We start from the raw sequence: 14,757 nt of genomic DNA, 5'->3' as shown, positions 1-14,757 counted from the left end.
CATGGATGTCCAAGCACTTAAAGAACTTGCAGGGTGGCTGTGACTCAATGAAACTGATGCAATTCCCTCGCTATGTTTCGTGCTTTCCTTCACGTTCTCCCTCTTTACTTATACATCCTTTTTTTTTCATCCTCTCTTTCTCTTGCCCCATCATGAGATTTTGAGTGAAATGTCCAGATAACTGTTTGATGGATTGCCATGAAATTTGGCACAAACATTCATGTACCTGTCAGGATGAATTTCAATAACTTTGGTGATTTCTTTGGCCTCAACTTCATCTAGCGGCCTCCTCAGGTCAAAATTTGAATTTGTCCAATATTGCTTTATGACTAAATATCTGCAAAACTGATATTCCCATCATAAATCTGCACACTGCACATAAATCTGCACAATTTGTACATACTCTTTCCGTGTATATATTTATTTTGTCCCCCATATCTTTAATATCTGTATTTATTATTTGTATATTGTTGTTTCTTTTTTTTAAAAAATACTTCTGATTCTTATTGACACAGTGCTGTCTGCTGTGTGTTTCTGCACCTTTCTGTCTTTGCTGCTGTGACGTGTAAATTTCCCCACTGTGGGATTAATTAAAAGTCTAAGTCTAAGTCTAAGCCTCTGCCGCACTTTGTTTTGTGCTAATTAGCAATTAGCTACAAGTAGCATGCTAACATGCCAAACTAAAATGGGGAACATGGTAAACATTGCCTCCTAAGCATTAGCATGCTAACACTGTCGAGAATAACATCTGTTGAGATTAGCATTAAGCTAATACAACCTACAGCTTTAGTACAGGCTCACAGAGCCGTTAGCATGTCCTGTTTTCGCTGAGTCAGCACCAAAAGCCAAATTCAGTTTAACCACTCTGTTTTAAATTCTCAAAGGGTTATTTCTTTTAGTGCCTCTCACATTTAATGCTTCAGCTATAATGCACTTGTGTGATAAAAACCAATCACCAGCAGGATGTGAAATTCTGTTTCATATAAGCTTAAGGATATTAAAGTAAAGGTGCAATTCAATCTGCCTTACTAAACAAATCCTTGCCAAAAAAAGTATTCCTGACTGACTCAGTTTCTCCTCCCAGCAATACTGTCCCTCATCCTCTGTGGTGTCAGTGAAGTGCTGTGTATCTGTTACCCATGCCTTGCAAGCTGTACACGTCTGAGGAAGCACTGTGGCAAAGAAATGCTTGATCAACTCAATTTCCTCCTAAAGTCTCATTCTTCTTACCTGCCACCCGTTTCCCCCGCCCCCTCTCTCTCTTCTATTTTTCGCTCCCTCCCAGCGAGTGTACAGAGGTGCCGATTTATGGAGCGGCCCAGTCGCTGGTGGCCACAATCCAGCCTGAACAAGTGATTTGTTCGGAGATTACAGACGCAAGACAGAGAAAGGAGCATTAATGATGTTATGGACAGATCACCAGGCGTGTGTGTGCGTGTGTGTGTGTGTGTGTGTGTGTGTGTGAGGTGTGTGTGAGAGAGAGAGAGAGAGAGAGAGAGAGAGATGGTCTCTCCTTCACTTCACAAGGGTTGTCAACCATGTGCATTTCTCAGGAGTACAGACAGTCCATCCTTAATGAAACTCTGACATTAACATTAAATGGTTTCTGGGAAGAATTCCATTCTTAAGCACTTTATTCTTAAAAAACTTCATGTATCAGTTGTTTCGCAGGTTTATGATGACTCATACTTGTAAGAGTGGCCCACAGTGGGCCTTATTTGCATATCACTCAACAAAGCTCTTCATCCCCTACATAGAGGAAGCCTTTGAATAAAATAATTGCCTCATGGCTGGTGCTGGGTAGTCGAGCAGTTAACATTAACATCTCGCTGGATGTTTGTTTTTATCACTTCAGGAACTCACCAAGGACGCTTCGGAGGGGGCACCTTCAGTGTCCTCCACCCAGACCCCCAGCCATATGTGGCCTGGTTCGAGCCGCAGTGTTGACGGGGCCCCTCCTGCTCTGCTTAATTACCTCTGTGATGGAGTGCCCCCCCACACACACACACAGCAGAGCCACGATGTCACACTGTGTCAGGGGCAGTGCGGACACCAGGCTCACCTGCCTCATCTTTCTCTGTCTCTCTTGTCAGATCAGAATAAAAAAATAACAACAGCCGGACAATAATTTCCTTTTGATCAAGTGACTTATGTCTTCTTTTCTCCCATCCTTTTTTGCCTCTCACTGTTTCTTTCACTTCATTTACGTGCCTCTTGCTAAGCAAGATACTCGCTATGGTAAAAAGAGGCATTATTGACTGTCCCGGGTTTCATTAGCGAGCCTCCTGGATGTCTATTGGAGTGCACAGAGCACACAAGCCTGGGCAGAGAATAAAGTGGAAGGCACTGAGAGTCCAAACTGTACCCGCTGAGACTATGCCAGAAGACCACATTAACTGTTGCTGTAGCAACCGTCTCCGAATCAGAAGAGAAAACTTGAACACTTTAAGCAGACTAATTTCTCAAAATGTCCTCATCCACTCTGTCTCTTTCTCTATCTTCCTCCTCATCCTCCTCCTCCTCCTCCTCCTCCTTGTCTACCACTAAAAATAATGTAAAATATTCTTGAACACTGAATTCATAGAATCCAAAGAGTAGAGCAGTTAATGAAAATGAGAGGCACAAATTTTGAGATTTGGCTTGCTTCCAACTATATCTTCATTAAAATTCAACTTTAGCAGTGACACTGGGAGCTGATTTCCAGCCTCTTTTCAAGAGTTGCACCAATGTAGACATTTTAGGAGGCTTGTTTCATGTTCACAACCATAAAACAACCTTAACACACAGCTCTGCTTCCTAACTTGACACGTTTGCTCTAGATGAGGGTATCCTAAAGTACAGTGATACTCCATAACACAGAGGGCACAATAAACAGCATCTCTTAGGACCGCTATGAACACAAGTCTTGAGCATTAACTCTCAAGTATGAACATTTTTAATCAGCTATGCTAATATATTCATGAATGATGCAAACTGCTGTCTGAACAGAGGATCCCAGTGTGTCTGAGGTGGCGTGTGGGGGTCTGCTCAGGTGAACAGGGCTGCGCCTGTGGAGACACTTATCACCCACAGCAGAAACAGTCTCATGCATGCCCAGAATTCTCAATGACGTTAGACCGATGTGCAGTTTCAACAAGAGGAAAGAGCTGCTTTCAGATGGGAATGCAAAGTGAAAACAGGAACCTTCATTTGAGTCTGTATCTTTGATGTTTGTATGTGTGCAAGTAAAGATAGATTTTCCCCCGTGTTAGAGAACAGGTATTTTTTCCCTCAAGACATTTTCAGATTGCTTTTGTTTCACTTAAAGCTGCATATTATCATCATCACATTTCCACGTAAGCAAACATCCATGGTTACTCATTTTGCATTGTTTGCACAGTTAAAGCCCACAAGCCCAACCGACCTGTGACACACAGCGGGAGAGCGGGAACTGAAAGTGAATCTGTTTGAGATGTTACCACACACAGGTGTAGTCAGAAGCATTGTGGTTACCAAACAGAGGACATTGTGCAGTCAAATGTTTTTCATGCACAGTTAATTTCACTTAAAGCCTGTGTTGAGCCTCAGTTCATGAATGTAAACTCCTCAGGGATGCTATAGAGGCTAACAAAAGCGACACATGTCTTTATGAACCAGCTCTATTTGATTTGAAGCTCTCTCAACCACTTAAACCTGATGTGTGTGTGTGTGTGTGTGTGTGTGTGTGTGTGTGTGTGCGTGCGTGCGTGCAAACATTAACTGTAGAAATGTGTAAGCTGTGCAGTGGCAAACAGAACCCTCTTAGTGGCCTCGCGCGCCTTAAAGACGAGCTTTACGTCACTGTTTGTGTGTGTTTTGCACATTTCCAACACTGAAGCACCACATCCTGATAGGCTCAAACAGAACAGCGGTGCGACACACTGCCAGCAAAGAGCGGCTCACTGCCGCTGTAGTTGCTCACAAAGCGCAGCTCCGACATCCAACTTGACCTGACCTGGTGTAATCCACAAAGTCATTTTTTGCGTTGGTCGACAAGGTCTCGGCAGATCGCGTTCATATCTCTCCTCTCGAGGGCTCATCCGCTTGCGCGACAGGAGCCTCAGCGCGCTGTCCAAACCGGGGCATTAGAAGAAGTGAATGATGCGGTGAGGAAGCGCTGAGGGAGGACTCAGCGGATGACAAGCTGTTCACTGGGAGGTAGAGAGGCGAACACGATCGCACGGAGAAGCTCACGCACGACTCCAGCGACGGAATCCCGGCTTGTTTACCCTGTACCGGGAGCAGAGGAGCGCCGTTGCGCAGTCTTTACGCACAACCAAAGAGCGGGCTGCGGGGCTGTCTGTCTGCCAGCACCATGTCAGCGGCAACAGCTTCCATAGCAGATGTGTCCAGGACAAACAAAGATGACAGCCGTGACCGGAATAGATCAGGTAAGACAGGTGAAATAAAAGCAAACCAAATGGTGTCTAATTCATACTCGACTCGAGCTGAACGTGAAGGATGTGCGTGTGGGAAAACAAACCTCCCTCGTTTGTTTTTGGCACTTATTCTCATCATAAAGGTCCGAATTTTTTGCATTTTACATAAACATATTTTGTGAGAAGGTACAAGTTGTGCGTCTTATTCAAACATTGACCCCTAAAAAATAGATTTAATGTGTGTGTGTGTGTGTGTGTGTGTGTGTGTGTGTGTGTGTGTGTGCTTAATGCTGGACTTTTGACTCCTTTTGTGCAATATCCCTTTAGGGACTCGCTGTGAATTGCTGTGATAGCAGTTTCCTAACAATTTCCTCTGTAGGATTAATAGTCAAGGTTTATAACGTGATGCATTGCAGATGATCTTTTATTGATGGGCGTGTGGTCATTTCTGAGAAACACAGAATACAGAAATACATCAAGTGACATCTGGTGTTGTTGAGGGAAATTGAATGAACTTCATGCACTCCTTTCTTCTAGATCTCATAATTAACCATTACAAGAAAAACAAAAACAAAGAGGAAGTGAAAAAGGGGGAGGCAACGCCGGTGTGCAACTTCTGATGCACAGCTGGGCGTCTCACACATGCTCACACGCCCACACACTCACACGTTACATAAAAGTGATGCTATCTACTTATCGGCAATGAAGTGCGTCCTTGTGTTACATAAACTTGAATGTGGTGGGCTAATGCTAATGGCCTTCAGGGGAGTATTTATCCCAGTTGAGTCTGTCCCACTGCCATTGTAAACTGTCATCAGAAGGTTGTGTAGTTCTTTAAAAAGAAAATGTGCATATGCTTCATTTAACCTCATCTTTCTTTCTTTCTTTCTTTCTTTCTTTCTTTCTTTCTTTCTTTCTGTCTGTCTGTCAATGAAACTATGGTATGACTCGAAGCCCCTTGAAGTAATAAAAGTGCATGTTTTTTACCAGAAGTGCACAGCCCCTCTCACATCCTTGGTTATTTCCCCTCATTTAATAGTTACAAATCTCTCCTATGGCTCAAGTCTGTTGTTTTTTGTGAAAACCAGAAAGCAGGTTTCCCAAAGTAAACAAGCTGGTTTTGACTTGTCCTGTCCCTGATCACAGCATCCTTCCCAGTTCTGTTGGAAAGCACTGAATTGATGTCACTTTGTTTATTTGCATTCCAACAGCTTGTGTCGTGATGAAGTGATACCCGTGTGTTCATCGTGCCAGAGTGCTGGCGTATACTGAGCTGTCACAGTGAGAGACTTCCCCTCCTGTAATATGCTGAGCGCTGTGCTGTGCTGTATGATAACCCATTGTTTAGCATGGCTCCAGAAGGCCTGTGTGTTTCCACCAGCCTCGTGGGCCTTTGTTTTTATCACATTTCCTGCTTCGATACTGTTAGTATTCGATGCACAAGGCTGTTACCGTCATGCAGCATTGTGCAGCCCTACAGGGCTTCAACGCTGATAGCCGTGGGATGACTGTCCCACTCCACACCGAATCTCATCTCCAGTGCTCCATTCTTCTTTGTTGTTCACCCTGAAATGCAGTTGCGCCACATTTGAATTCCGAGTTGTCTGATCATCCCTGTGAAAACACATCGTCTTTTGAAGATACATGAATTAAACATGTATTCAAACTTTGAGTGAACTGTTGGTTCTAATCACATCTGCGACGTAATTCCATCACAAATGCTGTTTTTGATGCACTCAGTCTGACTCTTTCTTTTAGGTCAGTCACAGGCTCAGTGCACGCCCATGCCGCTGCCAGCCCTGGGCACCCAGAGGATCATCCAGGGTAACGGCACCAACGTGGGCACAGTCATCTCCCTGCAGTGTCCAGCCAAACACAAACTGATGGGAAGTGAGCTGATGTGTGTCATGGGCCCCAACAGCACCCACTGGGTGGGGGAGACCTACTGTAAACGTAAGTAGAAACCTTAAAATGACAGTTAATATAGAAAGAATGGCACCCAGGTACGAATCTAATTGTTCATACATTTTATAACCTACATGGGTTTGTGTGCAGATGAAATGCTTTTACTGGGAGAAATGCAGCGGCTGCAAAACTTCCCCTTAACTGTCTGTCAGCTCAAGAGATGGAATATATATAAAACATTATGTGATAGGCATTGTGGCTGCGGGCAATGTTACACAAAGACACTTAATGTATTATTTGGCTTGGAATATTTAATGCTCTAGATTATGTGAGGACCCATTCGAGAGAACATAATGAGTTGCTTGGGGATGAAGCTCATTTAAGGAGAATATTAATGCTAATGCAGGTAGAGAGGAATAATTTCAAGCAGGTGCTCAGTTAGTCATTCTTTTTTTTTTTAGTGAGTGAGTGAGTGAGTGGAAGAAATGAGAGCACGATGTTAATTATGTTTCAGGATCAATCATCATGGGAAAGAAGAAGCCGTCTGATGTGAAACTGGAAGAAATTAATAATGAAATCTATGTTTTATTGTCCTTTCCATGATGAGCTGGCGTCTGAACTTTGATGGAAAATGATGGAAAATTTCCTCTGGTTTAATGATTAAAAAAGACTTGTGATATAGTAGTAGTGGCAGCGTTTTGTGTGGTACTGATAAGGAATTGTTCTACATAACTTTTGCAGCATGATGAATGGAGTTGTCTGATATGTTGAGTGAATTACATGGAAATTAAGTCGGCAAATCAGTCAACAGTCTTCTTCTCTCACACTCTCACAGCTCTGTCTTCCTATGAGGATTATGGTTTCCGTGTGGCTGTGCTGGCCTCCATAGTGAGCTCAGCCATAATCTTATTCATGTCCATGGCCTTCATCACCTGCTGTTTGGTCGACTGCATCAAAGAGGACAAAAGGAAAAAGCAGGAGAGGTGAGTGAGAAGCAAACAGTGGTGGAAGAAGATCATTTACTTGAAAGTACCAATACCACAATGTAAAAGTCCGTCATTTAAAATCCTACTTCAAGGTGCCCTGTGGAGTTTTCTTGTAGACAAATAAGAGTTCTGTTGACATTCAGTGTTACGCGTTGTGTTGCATGACATTATTAGTTTGTTAATACTGGCACATCATGCGTAAGTATCAGTTGAGGTCGAGGTGGAGCTACTTTGAACTACTTTATAAAGTTATGTAGTTTAGTCCAGAGGTTCCCAACATGGGGGTCAGGCCTTTTCACTCTGCTGCTCTAGCTACCAGTGAAGTTCAAGATTGATTTCAAGATTCTTTTAATCACTTAAAAGGCACTACATGGCTTAGCTCCTGCCTACATTTCCGAGCTACTAAACCTTTACACTACCAAGTGTCATCCAACCAAAACCTGTTGGCTATACCACGTGCCAAACGGAAATAGCGGCGACTGCTGTCATAGCACTAATAGAACAATCCCCCCCCCCCCCCCCCCCCCTCACATTAGATCAGCTGAGTCTGTTGACTGTTTCAAACAGCTGTTTATAACCCATTTCTTTAGCTTGGCTTTTAACTTCAAGGTGTGCTCTGGGTGGTGGGTGTTTTTTTGTTTTCTTACATGCGCTTTGTGTGAGTGTTTTCGTTTTTCTTTTCTAATGTTTGTAACTAATGTTTTCTTTGTGACCTGTGTTAAAAAAAAAGATACTATATAAATAATACTTTACTTACTTACAAAGGGTCACAAGATAAATCTGTGGGCTCATGAGATGAATAAAGGGGTAGGAAAGAAGAAGAAACTAATATACCTCTTTGTATTTAAAACAACTATTTACTGTCTATGGAACCATCTGAAAATGTAAAATCTTTATCTGTAAAGTTATATGACTATAAATGACTATAGCTGTCAAATAGAACATGAAATGGAAATATTCAAGTCAAGTTTAAGTACCTCAGAACTGCACTTAAGTACAGTACTTGAGTAAATGTATTAAGTGACTTTCTGTCACTGGAAGCAGAGGACGGAGAAAAACAACAAGAGAGTTGCATTGATGAAGCATTTACAAACTGAAATACTGACATTCAGGTTTAAATTGATGTTTTTTAACAGGGAGTCGGATGTGTGGCAGTGGGAGGAGCAGGGCCAACGTCAGGAGGACAACAGGTCTCGCTACAGCCATAAAGGCAGGAACAATAACAACAACAATGCCCAGGAGAAGCTGCTTTCACTGTGGGACACCGGTAACCCAGCCATGTGTGACAACATGCGAGGCTGCAGGTGAGATGTGGGCTGACTGTATATCAGTATATCCTTGAAGACATGCAGACCAGCAGAAACACTAAAGAAACAACTTCCTGTCTTTTCCTCCACAGATGTCATCAGCAGTACGCCTACGCTCCTGCCTGCACATATGGCCCCACTCCTCCGCTTTCTGCCCTCCCCGGCCGTGACTATGACCAGCCTCTCTTGCCCCGAAACCCAGAATCCACAAAGATCTCCGGTCCACCTCCTCAATACTTCGGACCTCCTCAGTCCTCCTGTCAAACTACAAGCCCAGAGCTGGTCCAGATCTCAGCAGTAGGGCCTGGTTTGGTGTGGCAGTGCGGGGGTCAGCACAGCAGTTTGTCAGGAGCGAACCCATCAACCGCAGACGAGTCCAACACCAGGAATATAAACGCTGCCAAAGAATTTTCCATACGGATTATATCAGTGTGAGGACACATCACACAGGAGGTGAATTCCATCAGTCAAGAACTTGTTTACTGACCAAATATGTACAACAGTGTCAACCACATCGATGAGGACTATGGGAAGTAATAACTGAACATTCCTGGTCTTGCTGAAATGATTAGCTCTACACAGTATGAAGGCTCTGTAGGCATACTGATCCGACAGACTGATGTGCCTTTTGTAAACTGTAATGGCACACTGCCCTCTGTCTGAAAAGGGGAGTCATTGCACTTTCAGCCTTGTTGGATGACACTCCCTTGTAATTAGAAGGTCAAGGTACTTCCACGCCCTTAGTTGAGCTTTTCAGAAGCCAATGCAATTGTTATGTTGTTGTTAAAGTAAACAATTAAGGTGTTTATTGACATAGTTCACAACACATTGTAGGCAGCTGAGGAAGTTGTCTGAGAAACTCATCGCAGGGCAGGAGAGTCCAGTTTGTTGGACGAGGAGAGCAGCTGGCGAGTATGTAAATATCATTTTTAAAGAATGTAAATAAATTAAAGACTTCTACTGATAACGAGTGAGACTGTATTGTAATGGAGGAGTGCAACAATGTACATTTCCCTCTGAGGGACCAGTGCAGATGTTTACAAGCCAACATGAAGGCAGCAGTAGTGATTTTATGTTTAATAATGTAGCTTACACAAAAGAAATTCAAGTGACATGGTAAAGAATGTATTACTAACCAGGAAAAAGGCAATAAATTATTATCATTATTATTATTATTATTATTATTATTATTATTACCAGGTCTAATTGACCCAGTGCAATCAAATGGAAGAAGGGAATGAAATAAAGTGATAAATGACACCTCTGTGGTTCAGTGCTTGCAATAGAAAGCTTAGCTGGTAATCTGCCTGTCAGCTCAGTCTGCGGACTGATCACCATCGTGTCGCCCTGAGGTCAGTCATGTGGCCCCGGGCGGCGCAGCGTGCTGATGTAACGGGACAGCAGAGACCGTCACACCGGGGACAACAGGAAGTTTTTACCGGGAGGCTGTCGGTCGGGAAGAGCAAGTCCCACGCGGCGCTTGTTTGTCAGTATGACAGGTTTGTGAATGAAGGGTTGGACGTTTTGTCTTGTTTTTTGGATCACGCACAACTGTTATCCCTGTGCGCTGACTTCCAGGACACAGAGGACCGCTGACCGCCCACTGCGCCGTGTGGGTGCGCCACTTGTTACTTACAATTTGCAGTTGTAAGTTTAGTCGTTGCTATAGCAGTAGGCGTTACTTAACACCTCTTGAAATAGTTTGGATACTCTGTCCAAATGTTCAGCTTTTAAATAATGACGAGCAGTTTGATAGACAGGTCTATTTACATGTCTTTATTAAATATAGGCATGAAGAAGCTCCTTCTTCTGTCACTCATCCAAATCTGGTCTGGGTAAGAGTCCCACTTCAGATTTCATGAAGAACTGGAATAAATCTGTCACTGGGATGAGGTCATTTTATTAAATCCTGCTGAAATTATTTATTTATGTCAGGGTAAGTGGAGTGATCTTGCCCACAGTGGAAGAACTACACCGATAAGAGGTTAAATGAGTTATGTAAGACAGGACAAACTACTACTTCACCACAACTACTTAATAGTCTTATTAGCTGGTGCTTAAGAGTCAAAAATCATGATAACAGATGTCAAACACATAACTGCACAGGAAAGCTCAACAGTGGTCCCAGTTGAACCCTCACCAAGACTTAATGAAGGACACTTGACATGAGAATTGCCTCTAAACACTTCCTTTATCTCTTAACCCCCATTAATGTCCTCACATATCCTCATTGCTCAGTAAACTCACTGCTTTTCTACCTCACTGTTGATGATTCAGTTTTAAAGCATCAGACGTGAACTGGAAAAACATCAACAGGAAGTTGGCAGGGGAATTTGGGTTTCTGTGGCGCTAATAGGCAGCATAACAAAATCTGTATCTTTTACAGCCTCAAAAATGACCACTGAGTTGAATCAGCTGCTTTTAAGAACATGGGCTTCACCAAACTGTTATTTACTGCAGGCCTCGAAGGCTTTGCGTCCTGACGTCTATCCATTATCTAAGTAGACATGTTACTCATATGAGTATTAGCATTAAGCTATTCCAATAAAGTGTCTCCAAATGGACAATTTTGCAGCAAGTGTGTCCATCTTTCTGAACAGGAGAATAAACCTCTTAGCCATTTATTTTCAGAACAGGACTGATGCCAAGACCAGCTTACTAAGAAACTACTTACGACTAGACATAAAATCTGCAGGCCTTCAATTAGACCTCTATAGCATGCTCTAATGGTACAGTGTCACGACCTGAATCTGACCTGACCTCCACACTGTGGCACACTGATGCCTTTAAGAACGTGAGTTTATTAATTAGGAATTAAGGAGTGTGTGTAGAGTGCATTTTATTTAACACGTCTCTTGCTCGTGTCTTTCGTCCTTGGCTAGACATTGATGATTACCACGAGCAGCTCCGGAGGGATGCCCATTTCCTGTGCTCGGATCAGAGGATGGACACTGAACTGGTTGACAGACTGGTGCTGCAGCTGAACAGGATCCACCCCCAGATACTCAGTGACAAGGAAGCCCACAGGGTCACTACAGATAATATATGACACCGTTCCAACAAAAAAAAAAAACATCCTGTTTTGACAGTCATCATGTCCTTACACTTCTGCTAAACTGTATTTGGACTTGGAACAGAAGCACAGCGTGCAGGTATACAGGTATGTGCAGTGATTCAATTCAGCATGTGTCTCCCAGCAGTTCAGGAACCTGAGCGTGCCCACCAAGGTGCGGTTAGCAGAGCTGTTGAAGCACCTGTATGGGAGGGGCGAGGAGGCGTGTCATGAATTCTACAGAGGACTTCACATCCACGCTGAGGACGTCTACTCCAGCCTGCCCTCCAGAGTCACAAAAAGAGGTAAAAAAAAAAAAAAAAAAACACTGAGCAGGGCTTCTCAGACGTTTCAGTGGCAGAGGAACTGCAGACTACCTTTAACGATAAAAAGTAGGTCCTGGTAAATACAATGGGAGTGACATCCATATCCCGAAAATGCCGAAAGGTGTGTTAATCTATGTGTATGTGTGTCATGTACAAGTGAACTGTCTTTTTCTAAAATTCTTTGCATAATGTTATCAAAGTTAAGTACACTGACACATTATCAGGTGGTTTTAACCTTCTTACACTTCTTAGTGTTATCTGTAGTAGAAGATCTATTCATAAGTGCACCCCCTACTTTTTCTTTCATGTTGTCAAAGTTATGTTGCCCAGTTTATCCAATATGTATTAAGTGAGCTGATTAGATGGCAAATCTCACCGGGGTCTCATAATGGTGGATCCCCTGCTGTGTAATTGCTTTGTCTGGCCTTATGTGGGCTCATCCTATTTAAGACACAGAGACAAGCTGATGTGCTGCCTGGACTGCAGTTCAGGTAGTGGATCTGACATTACACAGGCTGTTATTTAAAGTGTGGGGTTAACACACTAACAGTTTTTACTTTCCCTTCTAGAGGTGGCAGATCCAAAATGGACTTACAAGGTGGCAATCTACCCAGAGCGATATGTGTTTAATGACAGAGGTAAATATAATCAACATCTCACACTACTGCCAAGTACAGTAGAGCATCATATGTGCTTTGATTTATATTTTTTTATATGTATATCTCCTATCTGTGTTTGTGTAACATAAAGGACGACACTCGTGGTTTTGCAAGTTTATGTATGTACAATCCATGTATACCTCACATTACTGCGAACTATTCAAAGCACACCGCATGTTTTTGAATTGATTACCTGTTTTCCAGGCAGTTTTTATTTTAGAACAATATGGAAATCACCTTGCAGAGATTTTAATTGAGATAGATAATCCATCACAGTAAATCAGCTTTAGTTTTTGTCAAGAACACTTTGACTTCTGAGATTTGATGATTATATGCCAAAACCAACCATGTAATCCAAGAAACTCACATGAATCTTTTCTTAATATCCACGATTGTTTTCCTAAAGGTTTGAGTTTTGTGTTCGTATGGGGTGGTAAAAACATGTATATTTATTTTTCTTTGTGAAAAAACTCACCCTTATGTATACATTGCCCTTGGTGATCTAATCTGTTCTGTTACCGTATTCTATTTATTTATTTTGTTGTTTTTTATGTTCTTTTTCAAGAGTAATCAAAGAGATACAAAGAGAGTCAAATGCTGGATTACCTGTTTAAAGAAGGTGTCTAGTCTCTGCAGAGTGACTTTTAATCCTAACCTGGCATGAACTGAAAGTGGTGGATGCCTGGAAAGTATGAGGTCATTCTCAAAACGATTGGGAATGGTGGGCAGTACTGTAATGTACAATTAATTTGTAGATAATGGGCTAAAACAGGCCTTTAATCTGCAGTTGTAGAAGTTTAATTTAGCAGCGTGTTTTTAAAAGTATGGTGGTCTTACAGTTTGTATGTGTGTGTGTGTCAGGGTGCCTCTGTACCCCTCACTGATCCTCAGATAAGCCCCTTAAACCCAACTAAGCTTTGTTCTTCAGCAAATGTGGTTGTCTGCTGAACCTTTTAACCCCTAGCATCAGAATGTGGGCCCCACTGCTCTGCGCTGCTTCACCATTCATCATACCGTTGCATCCAGGGCAAACCTTTGTGGGTCAGTTAAGCTCACGTGTTAACCCCCGTCCAAAACAGCTTCCTCTGTCCTGCATTCCTTTGAACAGTCACGAGGCGCATTCCCCTGGGTCAAAGGTGTGTCAGCAGGGAAATGGGTCATGTAAATGGGTGATGTAGTGAAACACTGACCCCCAGTCATAAGTCATACAATAAAATAATGGCTTGTTTAGACAAAAAGACAAAGCAGTCTTTTCACAAAGCAGCGATGGACTCTTGACTCTTGCCTCGCTATATGCTAAAGTACATTTCAGTTTGTCTTTGTCATTTAGTTCATATAAATTATTAGGAAGACACTAACCCACATACACATGAGTGACCACCTGCTGATCAGATATTTACGTGTTATTGTCTAATGATCTCTTCTCTCCCTTCTGCAGGACCAATGTTCTTCCTGAGCTGTTTCAGTTTTGTAGTTGGTATTGCAATGCTCTACTATTACAGAGGTGAGTCCTACAGAATGAAGTGTTCAGACTTATTTGTCCACGGGCATTTGAAATTATTAAATTATATCAAGGTTTATCAGTGTAAAAAAAGCATCCAAAGCCCCTCTAACTGTTTCATTTCATGGTTAGAACTTACTTTCCACTCTGTTTGAGTAATTTCTAAACCACTCTCTCCATATCTCTTAAAACTCTTTGTTGCCGCTCTTTCTGCCCACAGAGGCCGAGACGTTGAGATGCACCGGTCCGTTTCTCCACTGCTCTGCAGCAAGACTTAGTAAAGGCGCTAAAAATGTTTTAATTTCCTGTGCTGAGGTTGGAAAACAGAAACAATGATGCTGTTACGGTGCTGAAATGCTTCAAAGAACGAGCCCTGTGAGAAGAACAAGCCATGCAATTTGCCACTTTGCTGTGCCAAACTCATATACACTTTGAGAGCTATCAACTTTTTTTTTTCTAAAATTGCACTTATTTAGTAAGCACTAGTTGACTTTGCTCAACTAGTGGCTCATTCTGTCACACATTCCCACAGCTAACATCTCTTTCTGTGAAAAACAAATAATGTTCTGCCATAATGCTTGTATGTATTTCTGAATTATTGCCTGTGCAGAACTAATAACTCCA

The 14,757-nt window shown here is 42.5% G+C and overlaps 2 protein-coding genes across 2 annotated transcripts; both read left to right on the top strand.

The window, feature by feature from the left end:
• Nucleotides 1–4,116: 4,116 nt before the first annotated feature.
• LOC139289350 (sushi domain-containing protein 3) lies at nucleotides 4,117–9,562 on the top strand. The gene is made up of 5 exons (XM_070910935.1): nucleotides 4,117–4,409; nucleotides 6,156–6,350; nucleotides 7,138–7,285; nucleotides 8,425–8,592; nucleotides 8,688–9,562. The coding sequence occupies exons 1-5, from the start codon at nucleotides 4,334–4,336 to the stop codon at nucleotides 9,028–9,030; spliced, it is 930 nt and encodes a 309-aa protein (XP_070767036.1). The 5' UTR covers nucleotides 4,117–4,333; the 3' UTR covers nucleotides 9,031–9,562.
• Nucleotides 9,563–10,386: 824 nt separating this feature from the next.
• Nucleotides 10,387–14,469, top strand: LOC139288539 (caspase recruitment domain-containing protein 19-like). The gene is made up of 7 exons (XM_070909850.1): nucleotides 10,387–10,406; nucleotides 11,101–11,123; nucleotides 11,478–11,623; nucleotides 11,796–11,952; nucleotides 12,543–12,611; nucleotides 14,071–14,136; nucleotides 14,354–14,469. Exons 1-7 carry the CDS (start codon nucleotides 10,387–10,389, stop codon nucleotides 14,467–14,469), a joined length of 597 nt encoding a protein of 198 aa, XP_070765951.1.
• The last annotated feature ends 288 nt before the right edge of the window (nucleotides 14,470–14,757 follow it).

The sequence above is a fragment of the Enoplosus armatus genome, chromosome 8 (assembly GCF_043641665.1).
Source record: "Enoplosus armatus isolate fEnoArm2 chromosome 8, fEnoArm2.hap1, whole genome shotgun sequence".
Lineage (NCBI taxonomy): Eukaryota > Metazoa > Chordata > Actinopteri > Centrarchiformes > Enoplosidae > Enoplosus > Enoplosus armatus.
Note: the sequence above shows the minus strand (reverse complement) of the source record. Positions and strands in the feature narration are given on the sequence as shown.

What these genes read in the sequence shown, in the direction of transcription:
- LOC139289350 (XM_070910935.1), top strand. Translation starts at nt 4,334, where the DNA reads ATGTCAGCGGCAACAGCTTCCATAGCAGATGTGTCCAGGACAAACAAA. An exon ending in AAAAGGAAAAAGCAGGAGAG is followed by an intron (nt 7,286 to 8,424) that starts GTGAGTGAGAAG and finishes GTTTTTTAACAG; the next exon opens with GGAGTCGGATGTGTGGCAGT. An exon ending in GACAACATGCGAGGCTGCAG is followed by an intron (nt 8,593 to 8,687) that starts GTGAGATGTGGG and finishes TTTCCTCCACAG; the next exon opens with ATGTCATCAGCAGTACGCCT.
- LOC139288539 (XM_070909850.1), top strand. Translation starts at nt 10,387, where the DNA reads ATGAAGAAGCTCCTTCTTCT. An exon ending in GTGACAAGGAAGCCCACAGG is followed by an intron (nt 11,624 to 11,795) that starts GTCACTACAGAT and finishes GTCTCCCAGCAG; the next exon opens with TTCAGGAACCTGAGCGTGCC. An exon ending in CTCCAGAGTCACAAAAAGAG is followed by an intron (nt 11,953 to 12,542) that starts GTAAAAAAAAAA and finishes TTTCCCTTCTAG; the next exon opens with AGGTGGCAGATCCAAAATGG.